This window comes from Pristiophorus japonicus, chromosome 8 (genome assembly GCF_044704955.1).
Source record: "Pristiophorus japonicus isolate sPriJap1 chromosome 8, sPriJap1.hap1, whole genome shotgun sequence".
Classification (NCBI taxonomy): domain Eukaryota; kingdom Metazoa; phylum Chordata; class Chondrichthyes; family Pristiophoridae; genus Pristiophorus; species Pristiophorus japonicus.
This window is the reverse complement of record NC_091984.1, coordinates 135,601,028-135,625,001: the sequence shown is the minus strand read 5'-3', so window position 1 is coordinate 135,625,001 and position 23,974 is coordinate 135,601,028. Positions and strand designations below refer to the sequence as shown.

Genomic DNA, 23,974 nt, shown 5'->3' with positions numbered 1-23,974 from the left:
CCTTTCCCAAGGTCAGCAGCAGGACCAATCATGAGTGGTTAATCTGCTGAAAAGAACTTCAAGTAAAAATGCTGTCCCTGGATCTTCCATGCAAGCATACATTGAGTTATAGATCCTCAAAGTACATCTCTATCTTAGGTTCAAGCCAGGATCATTCTAAGGAATACCCCAAAGGTTAGCAAAGTTATACATCATCTCAGAAACTCAAGAAGAATACATCAGGGTCCTTCTGAACACTCAGTTATCATAACCTCTAATAAAGTACAGCAAAAATGAAAAAAAAAATCATGTGGCTGAAGCATTGCTGTTTCAAGTGTGGTCATAAATCAATAATGGATATGCATATGCACTAGCCAGAAAGACCAGACAAAGGATAAGACCTTCAAATTGTCAATCATTCATCAATTTTACAACACTGTTTGTGGATGGATTTCCACGGTTGGCCTGTACACGCAAATAACAGATGCAATACATCAGTTGACCTGATTAGTCATTCGGGTCTGAAGTACTATTCCCAAGAGTTCTACTAATGGTGCATTTTCAACATATCCTTACTTAATATACTAATAGTGTGCACACCAAATGCACCATTTAGAATTTGGGTACAATGACAAAAATTGTGTTGGAGCACTTTTTCACTTCAACATGTGATAAGTTTGCACCTACCTCCCAATGTGGTGAGTATATCTCAGTTGGGCATTAGCGAAAGTGCCAAACTGAGCCAGGTGCTTCTTTGAAGGGAGGGAGAGTAAAAAACACAGCAGTGGCAGAAGCCTAAGACCTGGTTGCCTCGCAAAGGCTCTCAGTTGGGTACCAAAAGACCAGAAAAAAGACACACACAAAGCAAAGCACAATTTCAATTATGATTTGCATGTTACTATACTCAACTGCAACACAACTACAAAAATATCATAGCTGAAATAGAATTGACCAGCATATCTTAATTTTGCAATTCTCAAAAATTATGCAAACTTGTGCATTTCTCTAAGCTTCAGTGATGCACAGAAGCTGCTACACAAAACCTGAGTGTGCTCTACATTTTCAAATTTGTACAGCTATTTATTCATCCAGAGAGATTCATAATAAATTTGTTCAACTGACAACAGGTGAATACAATTACAGAATGAAATAGATTTTGGGTGTTTCAGGTCTTGTTGCCAGCAACACTGAATTACTAGGCATTTTCATGACAAAGATAAATTCTACACCTCACCTTTGCATATAAAATGAACATACAGAATTCAACAGAATCCAGTTAGGAAGCAAGTAAAAACAAGAAGTTGAGAGTGGGGGAAAGAGAAGGATCACTTATAACTGAGCTTGCATTTACCAAGGAAAGTTAGATCAGTTTCACGTCGGGAATGAACTGAGGCTTCAAATTTGTTCTTGGTGAACCCGTGTTTATAAAAAGTGTGCTTTATAAATGATGCCTTTAGGAGCAACACAAAGTGTGTTTTATGGGGTAGGTTCCAGAAGCAAGCTTTTTCTACAAGTTCTCAGTTAGAGCCTACCATAAACTAGCAGTGTTAAGATATACAAATGTGCGTTTTATCAGGAAACCTTTTTCAGAAAAAAGGAGGTGTTCTGCTTTTATTTCAATTTCAGTGCATTTGTGCTCATGCAAAACAATACCTTTTAGGCTTGAACACAACCTTCTGTCCGCCTTCAAGAACAAGCAGAGCCTTCAACTGGGTTCCTTTATAGCCCACATCAGCCTTAATGATCTTTTTGGTGGCCATGGCATGTAGAATGGCTCCAAGCTCTGGAGTTTCCTCTGGGTACACCTCCCTGGGAACAACCCACTGTGCTGCAATTTCCCATGGTGACTGCAATGTGTGCTCCAGATTAGGAGTCAGTTCAATTTTAAGTTTATCCATCATATGCTGGAAAGAGTGCTGATCCTCTCGGTTAGCTGCAGAGGAATCGGAGTTGTCAATCAGGAACACTTTTGTAAAAATAAAAATAACAAGGAGAATAGCTAGCAAAACAACACGCTGCTTCAGCTTCATGGTGGCCTCAGACCCAAGATATCACAAATTATCTCAAATTGAAGATGGTGGTCGCTGTCCAACACGAACTTCAGCTGAACTCTGCTCTCATTTTCATGCCAATAACTGATGTCCTGAAAGAAAAAATATATCTTGTTAATGAAAGCCTTTACAAAAAGTTTCAAAACACACCATTGGAACAAGTAGATTGCCTGGTTTGTAATCAGACAGCTATAGATTTAATTTTTGTCTCAATCCAATTTATCTGCGACAGACGGCAATAAGCTTAATCAATTTGTGTCCAGTCAATAAAATGGACATCAATGGGAAAACACAATTACATCAGTCAAACAGCAACATGAATTATGTGTAACCCTGATCAGCTTATCCACCTGGCTCAAGGCAGCTAGTTCATCTTAATATGAGAAAGAAAATTAAAATGAAGCTCACCGCCAATAAATACTGGTTCAGTTGTTTGAATTATAACTAAGAGCCCGAGGTCCTGGAATAATAATCACTCTTATCTGAATTCTCTCGCAAGCTTGATTCTTCCTTCCAATGTACAGCAGTCTAAACTGCATACAAAATTCTTAGCATGGTCGTACCAATGGATTTGGCAAGGTTAAAATTATTTGTTTCAACTTATCCTCAAATATCCTGGAAATGTATAACTTCAGTCAGGTTGTAACAGCTTCACACATAACACTATATTTGAAGTATGTAGATAGACTAGTTTTCAAAAAGATATTGGCGTGGAAATTCCGACGTCCCGGGCCCATACGAAGTTTCTACAGACCTGGGAAAGCATTGGAAAAGCCGGTTTTCAGCACGCAATACACATGCGCTGAAAAGTGGCTTTTCCGATCTGTCAATGGAGCTTGACAGATCATCCGTAGATCGGGAGTGAGGACATTTGCACGGTGAAGATTACGGGATTTACGCATATCTTGCCCGGCAAATGTCCTCAAAACTCTTGCACCTGATAGAAGCAGGCGCATAGCCTACTTTTACAAATGTTTGAGTTTAAAAACATATCAAAAACATGATTAAAGTAACATTTAAAAAAAATTTATGATGTTAAAACCCTGCCCACTCAGGTAATGTTATTTTAAACCCTAACCCTAACTTTTATTTTTAAATCGGCACATTTTTTTCTTTAAAAACATTTATCACAACTTTAATTTCTATTTGTGCATTTGTGTGAGGTGTTTTTAAAAATGTTTTATGTAGTGTTTGTGCGTTTTGGGGTTTTCATAACTTATGAATCTCCTATTACTATGAATGAGAAAATACTTACTTGTGAGTGGGTATCCAGGTGCACGTGACTCCTACGGACGTCCCAACGTGAATGCGCTGCGACGCGCAGTCACGAGGGGCTCTGGACCAGGATCTCAAGCAGGTGCAGCAGTTTATGGTAAGTGCGCATTTTCTGTCCTTTCTACAGTGGTTTGCCTGTGGGAAGACCTCGAGAGGAATTTCTGGGCCATTAATGTATGAAGATATTTAAAATGGCACTGTAAAAATAGTACATTAAGATACAAGGTATTTGAAATTGTGGCAAGCCAGTTAGCAGAATTAAAGTGCCACCAAGAGGACAACAGTAACAATGCAAAAAATCTTTTACATTAATTTGTGTTGAAACAAGGGGTTACTTCTGCTCCAAGAGACTAAGTATTAGCTCAGAAAAAAAAGATAGAACTCTGTGCTAAGGAGCAGTGAGCCTGCATCTACAACACCAGGGGCAGGTCAGCAAAAACTCGTGCTTTTGCATATGGGTTATCTTGGAACTGTAAAGTATCGAGTGATAATAGACAGGCATGAAGGGCCAGGGCTGTGTTGTTTGAGGAGAGGAATGCTCAGGTCGATGGGCAACTGATTATACTTCGCATTAAGGCATTGAGAGAGGGAGAACATGATAACGAGAGGGAGGAGATAGAAACATTGGGCCCAAGTTTCCACAAGAAAAAAAACGGGCGCCCGTTTTTCGCGCCTAAAACGCGCCTAAAAAAATCCTCGGTATTCTCCACCGACTTACAGGTCCTGTGGCACTCGGCGCAGCCGGCACGAGCTGTGGGGGGGGCGGAGCCAGGTCCCTGCGCTGAAAACAGTGCCGGGACCTCTGCACATGCGCGCTACAGTCGGCACGCAAGTGCAGTAGCTCCAGGCGCCGAACTGTGTGGGAGGGGCCCGAAGCACGCAGCCCCTAACCCTGGCCCAATGGCCTCACTGGGGCTGCGTAAATGAGGCTCCTCCCACGGCCAGCTCCTGCTCCCCGCCCGACCAGACCAGACACTCGCTCCCCCGCCGACCAGACCCGACTCGACACCCGCTCCCCACCCCCCCCCACCCGAGACCCGCTCCCCCCCGACCCGACACCCGCTCTCCCCCCCGCCCAGACCCGAGACCCGCTCCCCCCACCCCGACCGAGACCCGAGACCCGCTCTCCCCCCCCCCCGCCCCCCACCCAGAGACCCGCTCCGACCCGAGGCCCGCTCCCCCCACCCCCCCCGACACCCGCTCCTGTTCCCCGACCCCTCCCCTCCCCTCTCTTCTCTCCCTCTCCCTCCCTCTCTTGCTCAGCGGCACGAATAGCTGCAGAATTCTCCCTGGCTGAAGCACTTTCACACAGGTAGGAAGATGGTTTATTTAATCTTTTCTTGGCTTATAAATGTTTATTCAGGTTGGATTTATTTGTATAATATTTGTAGAAGTATAAATAAGGATTTATTGTCGAATTTAATGAGTTCCCTTCCCCCCGACCTCGTTCTGGACGCCTAATTTGTAACCTGCGCCTGATTTTTTAATGTGTAGAACAGGTTTTTTCAGTTCTACAAAAATCTTCACTAGCGCCATTCTACTTTAGTTTGGAGTACATTTTCACTGTGGAAACTTTCAAATCAGGCGTCAGTGGCCGGACACGCCCCCTTTTGAAGAAAAAATTCTGTTCTAAACTAGAACTGTTCTACCTAACTAGAACTGCAGAAAAGAAAATGTGGAGAATTGCGATTTCTAAAATAGTCCGTTCTCCACCAGTTGCTCCTAAAAATCAGGCGCGAATCATGTGGAAACTTGGGCCCATTGGCCCCAAGTTTCGGCCCACGCCGAAAACGGCGCACCTCCGAGCTGGACGCCTGTTCTTCGCGCCCAAAAGTGCGCTAGAAAAAAAACTTTGATATTCTCTGGCTCCTCAGAGCTCGATCTCAGCTTGGCGCGGTGCGCTCTTCACAGCGGGGGGCGGAGCCAGACACTCGCGCCGATTCTATAAGTAGTGGGGGGCGGGTCCCATTTAAATGAGCCAACGTGGTGTCGGCAACCCTGCGCGTGCGCGTTGGAGCGTGCGCGCACGCGCAGTGTCAAACAAACATTGGCACTCGGCCATTTTTAAAAGGACTGGAGAAAAAGTGAAGATTTGTCTCTTGGACCCCTGCAAAAGCTTATAATTTAATTTTTGTGATATTTCTGTGTGAGAGAGTGCTTTTAGCAGCACTGTTGAATAAATCACCTGCTGAAATCAGTGAGTTCAGCTTTTCACTACTAAACTTGCAGAACCGGTGTTGCATTGGTGCATGCAAATTAAGGACTGTGTGTTTTGAGAAATAAAAGTGCCAATTCAACTTTGCAATGGATCAACGTCCACCAAGAACAAAGAATTTCTTGCATGAGGAAGTAGAGATATGAGTCAATGTAATTGAGCAGAGATGGCAGGAGCTAGATACCAGCAACAGAGGTCGCATAAAAGTGCCACCAAAAGAAATAAAGAAACGCTGGAACCAAGTTGCAGAAGATTACTGCGCAGTGGTGCATACCAGGAGATCTGGAAGCCAGTGTAAAAAGAAATGGCACGACCTTGGTCAAGTAGTTAGTGTAAGTAATATTTCCCATTTTTAATTTAATCGTAATTGTAACCTGGCTATCTGTATGTCCCACCTTGCAGACTGACACACTCTGCAAAAAGTTATATTTTACCCTTTGCAGAAGAAATTGGCCCACAACAAAAGGGAGGCAACTCGGACAGGAGGAAGTGTGCCCAAATCTGCATCCACTGACACCCTTGGAACAAAGGGTAGCTGCTATGATGAGTCGTACATGGAGAAAAGCAATCGGTACAGCACAAGCTGGGCCCGCACGCGAGGAAGAGGGTAAGTCCTGAAAATGCATCGTCGCCCTTTAAATCAACCTGCTGCCTGGCCTGCTATGTGTGAGAGTACTCATGCCACCCACCCGACCCCCTCCCTTGCTGTTAAACATTTGACTGTTCTGATGTATTTTGCAGAACATGATGACGACGACGACGACGACGACAACGACGACAACGCTGCTGCTGCCAACCCTGAGGATCCTGAGGGTACAGAACAAGAACCAGTACAACCAGCTGCAGACAATCCAGACTGGATGATGGCAGTGATGAGTGAAACGTCTGCAGGGGAGAGCTTCCAATTTAATGTTTATGAGCCCCAATCAAGGGGCATCAGAGTTTCAACCCATAGCATAGGTCTTGGTTCCACCTTCCATGGTTTCGCTTCCGATGTTGCGGGTCCCAGTGGTGCTGCTGGTATAATGCAGCATTCTACAGTCAGTGCACTACCGTCCGAGCCTGCGCCTCCCTCTCGCATAGGTTCTGGTTCCACCTACTATGGTTTGGATTCCGACGCTTCGGGTCCCAGTGTTGCTGCTGATATCATGGGGCAGTTTACACCCATTCGTCCAACATCCCAGCCCACGGCTCGCACTCGAGTGCTGTCGTCTGGAACACCGAGCGCCCCACCATCTCAGGCTGAGCCTCTCTCTCTAGTACTGCCGTCAGTAACACAGAGCGTCCTACCGTTCCAGCTCGAGCCTCTCCCTCTAGTTCTGCCATCTGCAACACAGAGCATCCCACCATTCCAGCCAGAGCCTCTCCCTCCAGTTCAGCCGTCTGGAACACAGAGCGTCCCACAGTCCCAGCCTGCGCCTTCCTGTGTAGTGGTGCCGCTTGCAACACCGAGCGTCCCACCGTCCGTGCCCGCGCCTCCCAGTGTAGTGCTGCCACAAGGCAGAGGAGAAGGAGATTGGAGACACGCTCTCCTGAGATGCAGCGTGCAACATATGCGACTCAGGTTGTGGCATTGGGTATTGAGACCAATGAGCTTACCCGATCACTCATCGGTGGCATCAGTGGAGTAGGTGAAGAGTTGACGGTCCTGACGGGAGAAATAGTAGTAATGACACGGGAACTTAGGGAGGGAATGTCCGAGTGAGTGCAATCGACGGCACAGGCCGTCAGGGAGGGCATGCAAGTGTCGGCACAGGCCATCAGGGAGGGCATGCAATTGTCGGCACAGGCCGTCAGGGAGGGCCTGGTTGAGGTAACTGCTGCAACAAGGGCACACAGCCCAACCAATCAAATGACACCCCCATGAGGAAGTGAACATTCACTGAGATATGGATGAGACATGGTTGCAGCCTTTCTTTACTGCTTTTGTTCTTGTTCTTGATGTAGCTGTAGTAGCGTTTTTCAAATTGAAACTGTTTTGTAAGTTTTGTAACTTTACAACTTATAAGGGATCTTATGGTTTTTAAGTGATCTTATAGTGTAAATGCTCACATTTTTTTGTATCTTATTTAATTTTGCATGTAAAAGTGATCTTGAAGTGTAAGTGATCTTAGAGTGTAAAATTTTTCACATAGAAAGTGTTTTGTAACTTTACAAGTTTATAAGTGATCTTCAAGAGTCATATTAAAAAGTACAGTTTGATACAACAAATATTTTATTCACGTGACGTTAACTTTTTAATAAAATATTTTTTCATTAAAACTGTTTCATGTTCCATTAACACAACACAACGTAGGAACAACTGCAAAGAATAAACATGCCCATACGCAAAAGTTGTCGCAGAGCCCTCAGGCATCAGTAGTTGAAGCGTTCACGGATGAGCTGCTGGCGCAAGGCTCAAGCAATCGTTAAAGGGGCACGATGGACGGCCCTCCTCTGACCTCGTGCTTCGGCATCAGGCACTTGTAAGCTTTCCTGATCGTCGTTATCATCCACATCCTGCTGTTCCGTAATACTATCATCATGCACTGGACCCTCACGTAGGTCTTCTGGTTCCACTACCAGCTCCTGCTGCCTCATGATGGCTAAGTTATGAAGCATGCAGCACACAACAGTAAAGTGACCGACAATCTGAGGAGAGTATAGCAACTGTCCTCCGGAATGGTCCAAGCATCGGAATCACTGTTTCAATATGCCAATGGTCCTCTCAATGATGCTGCGCGTCGCAAAGTGTGCCATGTTGTATTGACGGTCAGCGTGTCACGCATAGGGGCGTCATGAGCCAGGTGGTCAGGCCGTACCCTTTGTCTCCCAGTAGCCGGCTCTCCTATGCAGTGAATTGATGGCAAACCATTGCATAATACATGGTGTTGACAATGCAGCACCCATTCTGAAAATTTAAGTATAAAACTGTCTAGCCCCAAGTTTCCACATGATTTGCTCCTGATTTTTAGGAGCAACTGGTGGAGAACGGAGTATCTTAGAAATCGGAATTCTCAACATTTAAGTTTTCTGCAGTTCTAGTCAGGTAGAACAGTTTCACTTTTGAACAGAATTTTTTTTTCAAAAGGGGGCGTGTCCGGCCACTGACGCCTGATTTGAAAGTTTCCACAGTGAAAACGTACTCCAAACTAACTTAGAATGGAGCAAGTGAAGATTTTTGTCGGCTTGAAAAAATCTTGTCTACACATTAAAAAATCAGGCGCAGGTTACAAATTAGGTGTCGGGAACGAGGTGGGGGAGGAGGGGGGGAAGGGAAGTCATTACATTCTACAATCAATCCTTAGTTATACTTATACAAATATTATACAAATAAATCCAACCTGAATAAAAATTTATAAGCAAAGAAAAGATTAAATAAACCATGTTCCTACCTGTGTGAAAGTGCTTCAGGCAGGCCTTTCAGGCAGCGGTTTGCCGTCGGGACTGACCGACGGCAGGGGGAGGCAGGGAGAAGGCTGCAGGAAGCCTCATTACTTGAGGCAGCCGTTCCCGACGGCAGGGGCGGGGGGGGGGGGGGAAAGAGAGGGGGAGGCAGGGAGAAGGCTGCAGGAAGCCTCATTACTTGAGGCAGCCGTTCCCAATGGCGGGGGGGCGGGGGGAGGCAGGGAGAAGGCTGCAGGAAGCCTCATTACTTGAGGCCGCCGTTCCCGACGGCTGGGGGGGGGGGGGGGGGGGGGAAAAGAGAGGGGGAGGCAGGGAGAAGGCTGCAGGAAGCCTCATTACTTGAGGCAGACGTTTGCCATCGGGCCCGACGGATGGCAGGGGGAGAAAGCTGCAAAAAGCCTCAGTGCTGATCATGGAAGGGCAATGTGGTTTTATTAAAAAATTTTAAAAATTGAATAGCTACAAAGAATTTGAATAGTCTCAAACAAGTGCATGTGTCCCGTTTATCACAGTCTATCTTTAATTACAGAATGCACTCCCTCACCCTCACACACAGAAATATCAAGAAAATTAAAATGCAAGCCTTTGCAAGGGTTCAATAAACAAATTTTCACACTTTCTGCACCACTTTTTAAAATGGCCGAGTGCCAATGTTTACTTCAGACTGCGCGTGCGCAAACGCTCCAACGCGCACGCGCAGGGTTGCCGGCACGAAAAAAACTCATTTAAATTGTACCCGCCCCCTCCTACTTACAAAATTGGCGCGAGTGGTAGGCTCCGCCCCCTGGGCGCCACACCAAGCAGACATCGAGCTGCAAAGCGCTCAAGAATAGCATGTTTCTTTTCAGGCGCCGTTTTCGGCGCGAAAAACGGGCGCCCAGCTCGGAGGGGCGCCTGTTTTGCCACGTGTGGAAACTTGGGGCCTCTAGGTGGCTGCCTCTCCCTGTCCAAATGGCCTCAGTCCCCCACACAGCTCGAAGGCTGCTGCTGTATCTACGGCTGCCGTCGAGCCACTGATGCCGCCCCTTAAGCGTGGCCGAATGGCCTCAACCCCCTTGAAAAGCTGCGTGTGTCTGGTGTTGATCCTTCGGCTGCCGGACAGCCACTGACGCCGCTCCTATCCCATGGCCTCAACCCCCTTGAAAAGCTGCGTGCGTCTGGTGTTGATCCTTCGGCTGCCGGACAGCCACTGACGCCGCTCCTATCCCATGGCCGAATGGCCTCAACCCCCTTGAAAAGCTGCGTGCCTCCGGTGTTGATCCTTCGGCTACTGGCCAGCCACTAACAGAATGAAGGCCTGCCTGCAGCACATCAGCTCAGCTCGAAGGCTGCTTGCTGCCGCTGCCGTCGAGACACTGACGCCACATCTCTGCTCGTCTCCAACATGAAAAGCCTGCCTGAAGCACAGCAGCTCGAAGGCTGCTGCTGTTTCACACAGGTAGGAACATGGTTTATTTAATCTTTTCTTTGCCTATAAATTTTTATTCAGGTTGGATTTATTTGTATAATATTTGTATAAGTATAACTAAGGATTGATTGTAGAATTTAATGACTTCTCTTCCCTCCCTCACCTCGTTCCCTACGCCTAATTTGTAACCTGCGCCTGATTTTCTAAAGTGTAGACAAGGTTTTTTTGAGCGTACAAGCTAGTCTTCCTCAATTCCGAGGGACTACCGATGATGATGATGATATAACTGTAGTAAGACATCCTTACTCCTGTACTCAAATCCTCTTGCAATGAAGGCCAACATGCCATTTGCCTTCCTAACTGCTTGCTACACCTGCATGTTTACTTTCAATGACTGATGTACAAGGATACCCAGATCCCTTTGTACATCGACATTTCCAAAGCTATCACCATTTATGTTTTTCCTACCAAAGTGGATAACTTCACATTTATCCACGTTATACTGCACTTGCCATGTGTTTTCCCACTCACTCAACCTATCTAAATCGCCTTGCAGCGTCTTTGCATCCTTCTCACAACCTCATCTAGTTTTGTGGCTTCAGCAAACTTGGAATATTACATTTGGTTTCCTTATCCAAATCATTTATATATATATTGTGAATAGCTGGGGCCCAAGCACTGATCCCTGTGGTACCCCATTAGTCACTGCCCGCCACCCCGAAAAAGACCCGTTTATTCCTACTGTTTCCTGTCAGTTAACCAATTTTCAATCCATGACAATATATTACCCCCAATCCTATGTGCTTTAATTTTGCACACTAACCTCTTATGTAGGACTTTATAAAAGGCCTTCTTAAAATCCAAATACACTACATCCACTGGTCCTCCCTTATCTATTCTATCAGTTACATCCTCAAAAAACTCCAGTAGGTTTGTCAAACACGATTTTCCTTTCATAAATCCATGTTGACGTTATCTAATCCCGTTGAGATTTTTTTAATTTTTTATAAAGTGTCCCGTTATCAGATCTTTTATAATAGACTCTAACACTTTCCCTACTGCTGATGCTAGGCTAACCAGTCTGTAAGTTCCCTGTTTTCTCTCTCCCTCCTTTTTTTAAAATAGTGGGGTTACATTTGCCACCCTCCAATCTGCAGGAACTGTTCCATAATCTATAGAATTTTAGAAAATGACAACGAATGCATCCACTATTGCCATGGCTACCTCTTTTAGTACTCCGGGATGCAGATTATCAGGCCCTTGGAATTTATCGGCTTTCAGTCCCATTAGTTTTTCCAGCACTATTTTCTTACTAATAATAATTTCCTTTAATTCCTCTTGTTCACTAGACCCTTGGTTCCCTAGTATTTTTGGTATGTTATTTGTGTCCTCATCAGTGAAGACAGAACCAAAGTATTTGTTTAATTGTTCTGCCATTTCCTTGTTCCCCATTATAAATTCTCCCGTTTCTGATTGTAAAGGACCTACATTTGTCTTCACTAATTTTTTTATTTTTTATGTACTTGTAGAAACTTTTGCAGTTGGTTTTTGTGTTCCTTGCAAGTTTACTCTCATCTTCTATTTTTCCCCTCTTAATCATCTCTCGGTCCTTTTTTTGCTGAATTCTAAACTGCTCCCAATCCTCAGGTTTGCTACTTTTTTTGGCAACTTTGAATGACTCCTCTTTGGATCGAATACTATCCCTAATTTCTTTTGTTAGCCATGGTTGGGCCACTTTTCCTTTTGTGTTTTTGCACCAGAAAGGAATGTATAACTGTTGTAATTCATGCATTCGTTTCTTAAATGTTAGCCATTGCCTATCCACCGTCATACCTTTTAATGAATCTTCCCAATCTATCATAGCCAATTCATTCCTCATATCTTCGTAGTTTCCTTTGTTTAGATTTAGAACCCTAGTTTTGGATTGGACTACTTCACTTTCCATCTTAACAAAGAATTCAATCATGTTATGATCACTCTTCCCTAAAGAACCACGCACAACAAGACTATTAATTAACCCCTTCTCATTGCACAACACCCACTCTAGGATAGCCTGTTCCCTAGTAGACTCCTCTACATCCAGGTCTAAAAAATTGTCATGTATCTCACATTACTGTATATAACTATCTTACCATGCTATACATGACTGTAACTGGATATGACCTGTAACAATAAGCATACCTTACCACCAGGGGTGCACTTGCAGGAGACACTCCACACCTGTCCCACTGATAAAAAAGGGAAGTCTCAGGCAAGTGCAGCACTTGAGAGCTGGAATTAAAGGTGCAGGTCCTGAGTGACCTTGACTTCAGCATGTGTCTCGTGTAAGTCAGTACATTAGGGTCAGGATTTAACAGTGGCGACGAGTTACGGGATCACAGAATCCACAGAATGGCTATCAACAGTTCAGATGAGAAATACAATGCGGGAGACAATTGGGATGACTTTATAGAAAGGCTCCAACAAAGCTTTGTGACCAAAGACTGGCTGGGCGACGATAAGGCAGACAAGAGAAGAGCCCATCTCTTGACCAGCTGTGGCTCGAAAACATACGCTTTAATGAAAGACCTGCTGGCACCCGAGAAACCAGAAAGCAAGTCGTTTGAGGAGTTGAGCACACTGGTGAGAGACCACCTGAAGCCAGCGAACAGCCTACACATGGCCAGACACAGGTTCTACAGCTACAGACGCTGTGTGGGCCAAAGCATACCCGACTTCGTGGCGGAACTTCGGAGGCTGGCTAGTTCATGTGAGTTCCCCGATGAACTAAGGAGAGAAGGCCACGCAGGCATATTCCGAAAGCTTATAGAGACGAAGAACTTGACTCTAGAGGCAGCAGCACTGGTTGCACAGACGTTCTTGGCAGGCGAAGAGACGAGGCTGATCTATACTTCGGGTGCGACAACCCTCGAGGCATCGGAACAAGGGGTTCACATTGTGAAACAAACCGCTACCCCCACACACAGACAAAGGCAGGAGAGCAGGCCTTCAACAGCAGACAGTGGCACCAGAAGCCATCAAAATCAAGGGCCACATGAATGGCCGATCACACCTCATCAACCCACAATGCGGGCAATCAACAACAGATTGAGAGAAGCTCAAAGGAGATCAGCCAGACGCAGCTCATCCTTCAGAAACAATGGAAACGGTCTGTGTTGGAGATGTGGGGGAAGGCACTCAACCAGGGTGTGCCGATTTCAGCATGCCATTTGCAGAAACTGCAACTACACAGGGCATCTGGCTCGCATGTGCAGAAAAACAGCAGCTCGGCTGGTATACGAATCGGTAGGGTCGGAAAGCGGACCAGAAGATGATTGCAACAGTGCACGGGACGCCGAGGTACAGCCGGTTAACACGATCAATGTCCACTGTTCTTACACCAAGACGCCTCCAATTATGATGAGGGTTCGACTCAACGGGATACCTGTCAACGTGGAACTGGACACGGGGGCCAGTCAATCCCTCATGAGCGTTCAACAATTTGAACAGCTGTGGCCGCACAAAAGCAACAGACCAAAACTCTCAAAGATCGACACCAAACTAAGGACCTATACTAAAGAAATCGTCCCAATCCTTGGCAGCGCCATGCTCTCAGTCACACACAAAGGGATGGTGCACCGACTTTCCCTGTGGATTGTCCCCGGAGATCTCCCAGACCTGTTGGGGAGAAGCTGGCTAGCAGAACTTAATTGGAAATGGGATGATGTTCACGCCATGTCGTCAGAGGAACGGACCTCCTGCTCAACAGTTCTAAGCCGTTTTGAACATCTCTTTCAGCCAGGTGTGGGCATCTTCAAAGGGGCTAAAGTTAGAATCTACATCACACAGAATTCCAGACCGGTCCATCACAAGGCTTGAGCTGTGCCTTATGTGATGAGGGAAAAGATTGAAAACGAACTGGACCGGCTTCTGCGGGAAGACATAATTTCTCCCGTAGAATTCAGCAACTGGGCAAGCCCCATCGTCCCCGTCATGAAGCCTGATGGATCCGTGCGAATCTGTGGGGATTACAAGTCTACCATAAACAGAGTCTCCCGACAGGACCAATACCCACTGCCCAGAGCGGAGGACCTATTTGCCACGTTGGCTGGAGGAAAACTTTTCTCGAAACTTGGCCTCACATCTGCGTATCTAACGCAAGAACTGACCGAAGAGTCTAAGTTACTCACCACCATCAACACACAGAGGCCTTTTTGTGTACAATCGATGCCCATTCGGCATCAGGTCGGCAGCTGCTATGTTCCAGCGCAATATGGAAAGTCTGCTCAAGTCATCCCGGGGACGGTTGTGTTTCAAGATGACATACTCATTACGGGCAACTCTCATCTCCGCAATCTTGAGGAAGTACTAAGTCGATTAGATCGGGTAGGCCCAAAAGTTAAGAAATCCAAGTGTCTGTTTCTCGTGCCTGAGGTTGAATTTTTGGCCAGAAGGATTGCCGCTGATGGAATCCGCCCAACTGAATCCAAAACCGAAGCGATTCGCCTGGCACCCAGGCCCCAGAATGTCTCGGAACTGCGCGCCTTTCTCGAGCTACTCAATTACTTTGGGAACTTTATGCAGAACTTGAGCACGCTGCTGGAGCCTCTCCACGTGCTACTCAGAAAAGGGTGCGATTGGTTTTGGGGAAACGCCCAAGAACGCACCGTCTATGTTCCACGAGTGTTTTAGCCTTTTTTGACCCAGGTAAAAAGTTAGTCCTTACGTGTGATACGTCAGCGTACGGGGTCGGGTGCGTTTTACAGCAAGTCAATGATGCGGGTAAATTGCCGCCTGTTGCTTATGCCTCCAGGTCACTTTCGCGGTCAGAGCGCGGGTACGGTATGGTTGAGAAGGAGGCGCTCGCATGCGTCTACGGTGTCAAAAAGATGCACCAATACCTTTTCGGGCCAAGTTTGCGTCAGAAACAGACCACAAACCCTTCAGTGCAAGGCAATCAACGGCAACGCCTTGGCGCGCATTCAGCGGTGGGCACTCATGCTGGCGGCTTACGACTACATGATAAGGCACAGACTACTGTGCCGACGCGCTGAGCAGGCTACCCCTGACGACCACAGAAGAGTCCGACGAACAGGACTGCGAGATGGTCATGGCAATCAATGCCTTTGAATCCCACAGGTTCGCCCATGACAGCTCGCCAAATCAGAGCCTGGACGACCAGCGACCCTATGCTATCTCTAGTTAAAAGATGCGTTTTAACCGGTGACTGGGCAGAGGCTCGCGATGCCTGCCCCGAGGAGGTCAAACCCTTCCATAGGCGCATGCATGAACTCTCACTACAGGCAGACTGCCCGATATGGGGCAGCCGAGTAGTTATGCCCTTGCGAGGCAGGGAGGCGTTTGTCCGGGAGCTCCATCGCGAGCAGCCGGGGATCGTCCTTATGAAGGCCATAGCCAGATCTCATGTCTGGTGGCCTGACATTGACGCGGACTTGGAGCTCTGCATCCGTCGGTGCATCATTTGTGCCCAACTCAGTCATGCCCCCAGGGAGGGCCCCCTAAGCCCCGGCCCACCAAAGCACGGACGCGGGCCCATTCATGGGCAAAACGTTCCTCGTAGTCGTTGATGCATTTTCAAAATGGATCGAGTGCACCATTTTAAACTTGAGCACCACCTCCACCACTGAGGAGAGCCTTAGAAACAGGTTTGCAAAGCATGGCATTCCTGACATATTGGTCAGTGATGGTCCGTGCTTCACCAGCGCAGAATTTCACGATTTTATAATTGACCACAGTATAAATCATGTTAAGACGGCACCTTTCAAGCCGGCCTCCAATGGCCAGGCGGAGCCAACAGTGCAGATCATCAAACAAGGCATGCGCAGAATCCAAGGTCCCACGCTGCAGAGCCGCCTGTCGCGACTGCTGCTGGCATACAGATCTTGTCCGCATTCATTGACTGGCGTTTCCCCCCGCGCAACTATTGATGAAACGAACCTTAAAGACCAGGCTCTCGTTAATCCTCCCAGACATGCATGAAATTGTTGAGGCTAAGCATCAAAAGCTAACTGAGTACCATGACTGACATTCGAGGGGGAGGTGGAATGAGATAGGGGACAAAGTGTTTGTGCTAAACTATGGCCGGGGTCCCAAATGGCTTGCATGGACAGTAACAGACAAAGAGGGAAACAGGCTACTGGTTGTACAAATGGACAATGGCCAAACCTGCCGGAGGCATGTAGACCAAGTAAAAAATAGATTCACTGATAACACTGAAAAACCAGAGGCAGACTACAATGTGGAACTCACACCACACCTGGTGGTCAAACAGGTGGAACAACCTGAGGAAAGGGCAGTCTCAACAGACAGCCCAGGTAAGATACCAGCAATCACACTGAACAAAAAACAGGCACCAAGGCAAACAACTGAACCACAACGAAGACGCTCCACGCGAGCACAGACCACCTGAGAGACTGAATCTATAAAGGCAATAAGACCTTAGGGGAGGGCGATATCATGTATCTCACATTACTGTATATAAAACTGTATCTTACCATGCAATACATGATTGTAACTGGATAAGACCTGTAACAATAAGCATACCTTACCACCAGGGGTGCACTTGCAGGAGACACTCCATACCTGTCCCACTGTGGTACATAACGGGAAGTCTCATGCAAGTGCAGCACTTGAGAGCTGGAATTAAAGGTGCAGGTCCTGAGTGACCTTGACTTCAGCATGTGTCTCGTGAAAGTCAGTACATTAGGGTCAGAATTTAACAAAAACCATCTCCACACTCCAGGAATTCATCCTCCACAGCATTATTACGGTGGAAGTAATGGCGAGAGAAGGGGAGGAGATGGAGGCGATGGAGAGAGAGAGGGGAGGAGATGGAGGCAATAGTGAGAGAGGGGGGGAGGTGATAGAAGCAATGACGAGATCGAGGCAGGAAGCAAGCGCAAAAGAACATAACATAAGCAATAGGAGCAGGAGTAGGCCATGTGGCCCCTCGAGCCTGCTCTGCCATTCAATAAGATCATGGCTGATTTTCAAACTCAACTTCACTTTCGCGTCGAATCACACTATCCCTGGTTTGTCCTGGAGTCCAAAAATCTATCCATCTCAGCCTTGGATATACTCAATAACTCAGCATGCGCAGCCCTTTAGGGTAGAGAATTCCAAAGATTCACAGCTCTGAGTAAAGAAATTCCTCCTCATCTGAGTTTTAAATCACCAACCCCTTATCCTGAAACCATGCCCCCAATGAATGAATTCTCGACGCCAAAGGGCTGTGGATGCAGTGTTGTTAAGTATATTCAAGGTGAAGATAGATATAGAATTTTTGTACTCTAGGGGAATCAAGAGATATTGAATGGCAGCTCAGGCTCAAAAGGGCCATATGGCCTACTCCTGCTCCTAATTTTCATGTTCTTATGTTCTTATATGAGAGAGGTGAGAGGCAAAGGAGAGAGCAGAGTGAGGGGAAAGGGACGGGACAGAGGGAAATGAAGGGAGGGAAAAAAAAAACCACGAGAAAAGGGAAGGGAAACAGATTGTACATGAGATTGAGCAAGAGTGCACAGTTATGCCACCGTCAGCATTCTATATATGCATATCATTCTTGGGAATTCTAAGAGCATATGTTTAGACCTGCAGTATACAGTAGCAGCTGGAATCCATTAGCAGCAACACCTCTGTACTAAAAGCACTGAGGGAACAGGGGAATAAAAGTGAAAGGGAATGAAAGGAAAAATAAATTGGTACTGAAGCAGAGGGAGAAGGGGCAGAAGCTGACAGTGGTGATACGAGTTGGAGGAGGAGGGAGAATGCCACCATTAATTAAAGGATAAAAGAGCAAGCTTATAAGGGGACGGAGGTGGTGAAACACTGACAAAGATTTGCTGGAACAACTGATTAAGCAACAGGAAGTGCTGATGAGATCAGAGGATTTATTGATTCTAACAATATCACAGCTGAATTAATATCAACTGATATCATTAACCCTAGGTATTTCAGTTGTGCGTGTGTTAATTCAGCTTCCTCATACTGTGGAACTCAGCAATACATTCTAGCCATTCCCTAACATCAGCATTAAATGCCTAAACAAATGAGCTCACCCCTGGAAAAAAAATTTTAACCGTGTGCAGCACGGTCTTAACTCGGTTCTAAATTACAGACAGTGTACTTCAGAAATTACAGCTCTACAGCAACCACAGTGCAGGCGTTGAAAAGTACAGGCCTAACAAATGTAAACTACATCATGCTACATACAATAACTGTCTAAATCACAGAACCAATAGCAATCTTTTTCAATTTCAGGATTCCACTGGCAGAATACAAAAAAAATAGAATCCTTGAATAATCCCATGCAACTTTTATCACAATCAGAGGCAGAATGGAGTCAGATTTTTGCAAATCCCACCCATTTCCTTTCAGATTAAAAATCTGAAACGACTAACACTTTTGGACACTTTTCTATCACGTTGCTTCAGCAAATCCAATCTCCTTTGACTTGCACTGCATTGGCATATCAATACTGATACGTCCTTACTATACAGTATAAATGCACACGAGGCCTATGCTTGAGAGGTCAGTCTGTGACCTGTCCTTTATTTCATAGCACCCAAGTGATGGAAGTGGGTGGAGCTTCCCCTTTTATATCTGAAGGTCCAGGTTAGGAGTGTCTCCCACAAGTTCACCACCTAGTGGTCATTGTTCACAGTGTGCAACTTAGGTCAGTTTATACATGGGTTACAATGCTGGTTGAATACATGACATCACCTCCCCCCGCCAAAGTCTTATTGGGATCACAGGTTGAGTCTCTCTGGCGGTTTACGCTCCCTTGTACAGCGCCTGAGTTGGGGCTCCGGTTGTTGGGCGCTGGCATGAGTGTCTGCTGCTTGCGGTGCCTCAGGCCTGTCCGGACTGCCCACAGTGACTGGGCTCTCCTCCCTTTGGTTCCTGTGTTCGGTCACCTGTGGTGGAGTGAACTCTACATCGTGTTCTTCCTCTGCTTCTTCTATGGGGTTGCTGAACCTCCTTTTTGTTTGATCCACATGTTTGCGACAGATTTGTCCATTGGTAAGTTTAACTACCAGAATCCTATTTCCCTCTTTGGCAACCACAGTGCCTGCGAGTCATTTGGGCCTTGCAGCGTAGTTGAGGACAAAAACAGGGTCATTTACATCAATACATCGTGCCCTCGCATTCCTGTCATGGTAGTCATATTGTGACTGGCGCCTGCCCTCGACAATTTCTTTCATGGTGCGGTGTATAAGGGTTTTGAGCGTCCTTTTCATTTGCAGCTCTGCGGGTGGAACCCGTGAGCGAGTGTGGTCAGGATCTGTAGGCCAACAGGAGTGATAAGCGGCATTGTAGGGAACCCCCTTGGAATCTGAGCATCCCCTGTTTGATTATCTGCACTTCTCGTTCTGCTTGGCCGTTTGAGGCCGGCTTGAACGGTGCTGTTCTAACATGGTTAATTCCATTGCCTGCCATTAAGTCCTGGAATTCAGTGCTTGTGAAGCACGGACCATTGTCGCTGACCAAGATGTCCGGTAGACCGTGGGCGGTGAACATTGCCCGTAGACTTTCTACCGTGGCAGAGGATGTGCTTGAATTTAAAATGTCACACTCGATCCATTTGGAGTAGGCGTCTACTACAACCAAAAACATTTTTCCCATGAAAGGACCTGCGTAATCCACATGGATGCGTGACCAAGGCTTGGTGGGCCATGGCCAGGGGCTAAGGGGGGCTTCCCTGGGCGCAATGCCCAGCTGGGCACACGTGTTGCACCTGCGAACACAAAGTTCCAGATCTGCGTCTATCCCTGGCCACCAAACGTGTGACCTGGCAATTGCCTTCATCGTGACAATGCCCAGGTGCTCATTGTCGAGTTCTCTGATGAACACCTCTGCCCATCTGGGGCATGACTACATGGGTTCCCCACAGTAGGCAATCTGCCTGAATCGAGAGTTCATCCTTGCGCCTGTGAAATGGTTTAACTTTCTCAGGGCATGCCCTGTACGTGGCTGCCCAGTCCCCATTCAGGACACATTTCTTGACTAGAGACAATAGCGGGTCTCTATTTGTCCAGACTTTAATCTGACGGGCCGTCACCGGTGAGCCTTCGCTTCCGAAAGCTTCAACAGCCATGACCATCTCAGCAGCATGCTCGGTAGCCCCCTCAGTGGTGGCTAGTGGGAGCCTGCTGAGTGCATCGGTGCAGTTTTTGGTGCCCGGTCTGTGCCAAATTGTGTAGTCATAGGTGGCTAACGTGAGTGCCCACCTCTGTATGCGGGCTGATGCGTTTGCATTTCTGGCCTTGTTGTCGGCCAAAAGAGACGTTAGGGGTTTGTGATCTGTCTCCAGCTCAAATTTTCTGCCAAACAGATACTGGTGCATTTTCTTTACCGCATACACATGTGAGCGCCTCCTTTTCTACCATCCCGTAGCCCCTTTCTGCCTGGGACAGACTTCTGGAGGCATAAGCTACTGGCTGTAACTGACCCTTGGCATTGACATGCTGCAACACACACCCGACACCATAGGACGACGCATCGCATGTTAACACAAGTTTCTTACATAGGTCATATAGCGTTAACAGATTGTTGGAACATAACAAATTGCGTGCTCAATTAAAAGCCCTTTCCGGTCTGTCCCCCCAGACCCATTCGCGACCTTTGCGTAGGAGCACGTGTAGCGGCTCTAGCAGCGTGCTCAATTTGGGAAGAAAGTTACCAAAATAGTTCAGGAGCCCCAGGAATGAACGCAGCTCCGTCGTGTTACGGGGTCTGAGTGCTCTCTGGATCATTTCCGTCTTGGACGGAGTAGGTCTGATCCCGTCTGCTGCTACCCTCATCCCCAGGAATTCTACCTCTGGAGCGAGGAAGACGCACTTCGCCTTTTTCAGTCGCAGCTCTACCCGGTCCAGTCTGGGTAGCACCTCAATCCAGGTTGTGGAGGTGTTCTTCAGTATCGTAACCCGTAATGAGGATGTCGTCCTGAAAAACCACCGTCCCTGGAATAGACTGGAGGAGGCTTTCCATATTTCGTTGGAAGATCGCGGCGGCCGAGCGAATCCCAAACGGACATCTGTTGTACTCAAACAACCCCTTGTGTGTCGTGATGGTGGTCAGCTTCTTCGACTCACTTGCCAGCTCCTGGGTCATCTAAGCTGAGGTCCGGTCCAATTTTGAAAACAGTTCGCCACCGGATAGCGTCACAAAGAGGTCCTCCGCTCTCGGTAGCGGGTACTGGTCTTGGAGTGACACCCGATTGATGGTGGCCTTGTAATCGCCACATATCCTGACCGACCCATCCGCCTTGAACACCAGCACGATCGGGCTTGCCCAGTCACTGAATTCGACTGGCGAGATGATGCCTTCCCTCAGCAGGCGGTCCAATTCGCCTTCTATCTTTTCCCACATCACGTACGGCACCGCTCTGGCCTTGTGGTGTACTGGTTTATGTGAATCACTACCTTGGCCCCCATGAAAGTGCCAATGCCGGGTTGAAATAATTAGTCAAATTTGTCCAGGATCTGTGAGCATGATACTCGCTCCACAGAGGAAATTGCATTGACATCGCCCTATTTCCAGTTCATGACAGCAAGCCAACTCCTCCCCAGTAGTGCGGGACCGTCCCCTGGGACAATCCAGAGTGGCAGTCTCTTCTCAGAATCTTTGTGGGTCACGACTACTATGGCACTGCCTCGCACCAGAATGATCTGCTTTGTGCAAGTCCGTAGCTGTGCGTCAATCGGCGATAATTTTGGCCTCCTGGCCTTGGACACCCACAACTTTTCGAACTGTTTGATACCCATCAGGGACTGGCTGGTCCCCGTGTCTAGCTCCATTGATACTGGGATGTCATTGAGGAGCAATCTCATCATTATCAGTGGCGTCCTGGTGTATGAACTGTATACGTGCTCCACATGAACTCTCTGAACTTCAGCTTCCAGCGATTTCCCCCAGCGTTCATTTCTGCAATTTCTGCAGGTATTTTGCTCACCTCTGCAAACTCTGGCTGAGTGTGTGCCTCCACGCCTCCAGAATAAGCTGCTGTTTGAAACAAAAGGTCCCTTTCCAGTCGATCGTCCCTGACTGCCCCGTTATTGCCCTCGAGTGCGCCATTAACAGGTGTTGATGGCCGCATTGTCCCTTGCAATGGTGTGAATCGCCGTTCAGTTTGACATTGTCTCTGTCGAACTCCCCCTCTGGGTTCGACTACATGTTGGGGCATTCCCAACTGCCCTTGTCTGCCTGGAGAACTGTGCGCTGCTTTAACAATGTTGAATCTCTGTCCCAACCATTCCTTAACACAGTACCAATTGTCTGTTCTAATAGTGGCCATGCTCGCGTGGTTTAAATCCCAGTTTCTTGTCGCCATTGATACGTCCTTACAATACAGTATAAATGCACACAAGGCCCATGCTTGAGAGGTCAGTCTGTGACCTATCCTTTATTTCATAGCACTCAAGTGATGGAAGTGGGTGGAGCTTCCCCTTTTATATCTGAAGGTCCAGGTTAGGAGTGTCTCCCACAAGTTCACCACCTAGTGGACATTGTTCTCACAGTGTACAACTTAGGTCAGATTATACATGGGTTACAATGCTGGTTGAATACATGACAAATACAATCGCTCCAACAGCATCAGACCAGAGCCATGACGGCAAGGCCATTTCACTGTTCGTTTGGAAAGCTTCCTAATCTCCACAGGGAACTGTGAAAACAATTAAGGTGTGATATTATGAAATCTGAGGTCGATTTGCCAAACAAACAAATGACAAGGTAATGTCAACTTCACAATCTCTTCAACTTCTCTGTACAGTATACTAGAAAAAAATCATTAAAAAGTCTGTAGGAAGAGGGTTATTTGAATGATCCATTCAGTACCCAAGAATATCAACCACCATCATCATCATAGGCAGTCCCTCGGAATCGAGGAAGACTTGACTCCACTCCTGAAGTGAATTATTTGGTGGCTGAACAGTCCAATACGAGAGCCACAGACCCTGTCACAAGTGGGACAGACATTCGTCGAGGGAAGGCGTGGGTGGGACTGGTTTGCCGAAGGTTCCTCCGCTGTCTGCGCTTGACCTCTTCACGCTCTCAGCGTTGAGCTTAGACTGTGACCCCTGGTTCTGGACTTCGCCAACATCGGAAACATTCTTCCTGCATCTAACCTATCCAATCCCGTCAGAATTTTATATATTTCTATGAGATCCCCTCTCAATCTTCTAAATTGCAGTGAATATAAGCCTCGTCGATCCGGTCTTTCATATGTCAGTCCTGCCATTCCGGGAAACAGTCTGGTGAACCTTCGCTGCACTCCCTCAATAACAAGAATGTCCTTCCTCATATTAGGAGACCAAAACTGTTCAAAATATTCAAGGTGTGGCCTCACTAAGGCCCTGTACAACCGCAGTAAGACCTCCCCTGCTCCTATACTCAAATCCTCTCGCTATGAAAGTCAATATGCCATTTGCCTTCTTCACCGCCTGCTGTACTTGCATGCCAACTTTCAATGACTGATGTACCACGACACCCAGGTCTCGTTGCACCTTCCCTTTTCCTAATCGGTCACCATTCAGATAATATTCTGCCTTCCTGTTTTTGCCACCAAAGTGGATAACCTCACATTTATCTACATTATACTGCATCTGCCCACTCACCTAGCCTGTCCAAGTCACCCTGCAGCCTCTTAGCATCCTCCTC

General features: G+C 47.0%; 1 protein-coding gene across 13 annotated transcripts in view; it reads right to left on the bottom strand.

Annotated features, from left to right (window-relative positions):
• The window catches only part of fam20b (FAM20B glycosaminoglycan xylosylkinase), a 388,233-nt gene that overhangs the window by 127,244 nt on the left and 237,015 nt on the right, over positions 1-23,974 (bottom strand). For 7 of the 13 annotated variants that reach the window (XM_070887420.1, XM_070887417.1, XM_070887414.1 and 4 more), the window contains one exon: positions 1,633-2,122. The exons of 2 other annotated variants lie outside the window; for them this stretch is intronic. In XM_070887420.1, the coding sequence (XP_070743521.1) occupies positions 1,633-2,009 (377 nt within the window). In that variant the 5' untranslated portion in view covers positions 2,010-2,122. Of the gene's footprint in view, positions 1-1,632; positions 2,123-3,285; positions 3,453-23,974 lie in introns of all 13 variants that reach the window. 4 more of the 13 variants (XM_070887418.1, XM_070887419.1, XM_070887416.1 and 1 more) reach the window with 1 other exon arrangement.